The following is a 994-nucleotide window of genomic DNA, read 5'->3' on the forward strand; positions in this document are numbered from 1 at the left end:
TAAAGGCTAGCCAAACCCTTTCCCCCCGGCTTAGCCTTCGCCACCGCATAATGCGGTTAAATGGTTACTTTCCCTTGACCTTTGCTCCATATGTTTATAGTGTCCGAAAAGACCGAAGAGCCGCGGTTCCCCTCGGGCTTATGCGAGCTGGATTCACCCCACCCCCCCCTCACCACTACCAACACTTCCGGATAAACTGGGTTTTTGGCCAGCTACGCAAACGCGTGTGCTGACTGGGGCTGCTCGTACTCCGTCGCCGGAAACCTCAGCTGTAACTAATCATGAGCTTGGATAACATCCATCACCTGAATGGTGATGTAAAAACCGGCTTGCTAGCACCAGCAAGCGCCCGTACCGGGTGGAAAGAGTACCCTGCCAGCCACGAGATAAACATTTGTAGCTTGTTAACGGGAGTAAGGGGCTCGCTCCCTTCGGTCCGTCGACGTGATTGAGCCTCATCAACGCGCAGGCTTGGAGCCAGCAGTCGCAACCAAGAGCGTACGCTGGTCCACCGTCACCGTCTACGAGTTCGGCGTGGGCATCGGCGGCAGCGCAGTGCCTCGACGCGGTGGTCCAGCGGTGGGGCTGGCTCGAACCCCGCAATGTGTGTGGAGGACTTCAGTGAACGCGGCGCAGCATCAGCGGGAGAACACAGGCGGGGGACAGGCAGGAAACCGCAGGACGACATCGGCGGAGACGCGTGCGCTGGTTCAAGCCGCTGGAGCGCATCACGATGCTGGAGAAGGCAGGCTACAGCGAGGAGCGAATTTTCCGCTCAATGCTCATGGAGTCGTCCAGCATCGCCCAGTCGCGACGGCTCTGTCTGCGTGTCGAGTGTGTGGCCTAAGTTGCATTTTGCACGTGTCGACAACGACCGAGGTAGCATAAAATGGAATTTTAACGCGGGGGTGCCGGGTACGATGGTGCTCGGAAGGAAGAAGCAAAGGGCGAAGACAGGATGGACTTTTTTAACTTGTTTTGATGCCGACCACGA

The 994-nt window shown here is 57.5% G+C and overlaps 1 protein-coding gene across 1 annotated transcript; it reads left to right on the forward strand.

The window, feature by feature from the left end:
* Positions 1 to 336: 336 nt before the first annotated feature.
* On the forward strand, positions 337 to 879 carry PITG_22634 (uncharacterized protein; the record flags this gene model as incomplete). The annotated part of the gene is made up of 2 exons (XM_002909648.1): positions 337 to 367; positions 470 to 879. Coding segments are annotated over 2 exons (441 nt in total), but the record flags the coding sequence as incomplete, so codon positions are not given.
* Between the last annotated feature and the right edge of the window lie 115 nt (positions 880 to 994).

This window comes from Phytophthora infestans, genomic scaffold (genome assembly GCF_000142945.1).
Source record: "Phytophthora infestans T30-4 supercont1.4607 genomic scaffold, whole genome shotgun sequence".
In the NCBI taxonomy this organism is placed as follows: domain Eukaryota; phylum Oomycota; class Peronosporomycetes; order Peronosporales; family Peronosporaceae; genus Phytophthora; species Phytophthora infestans.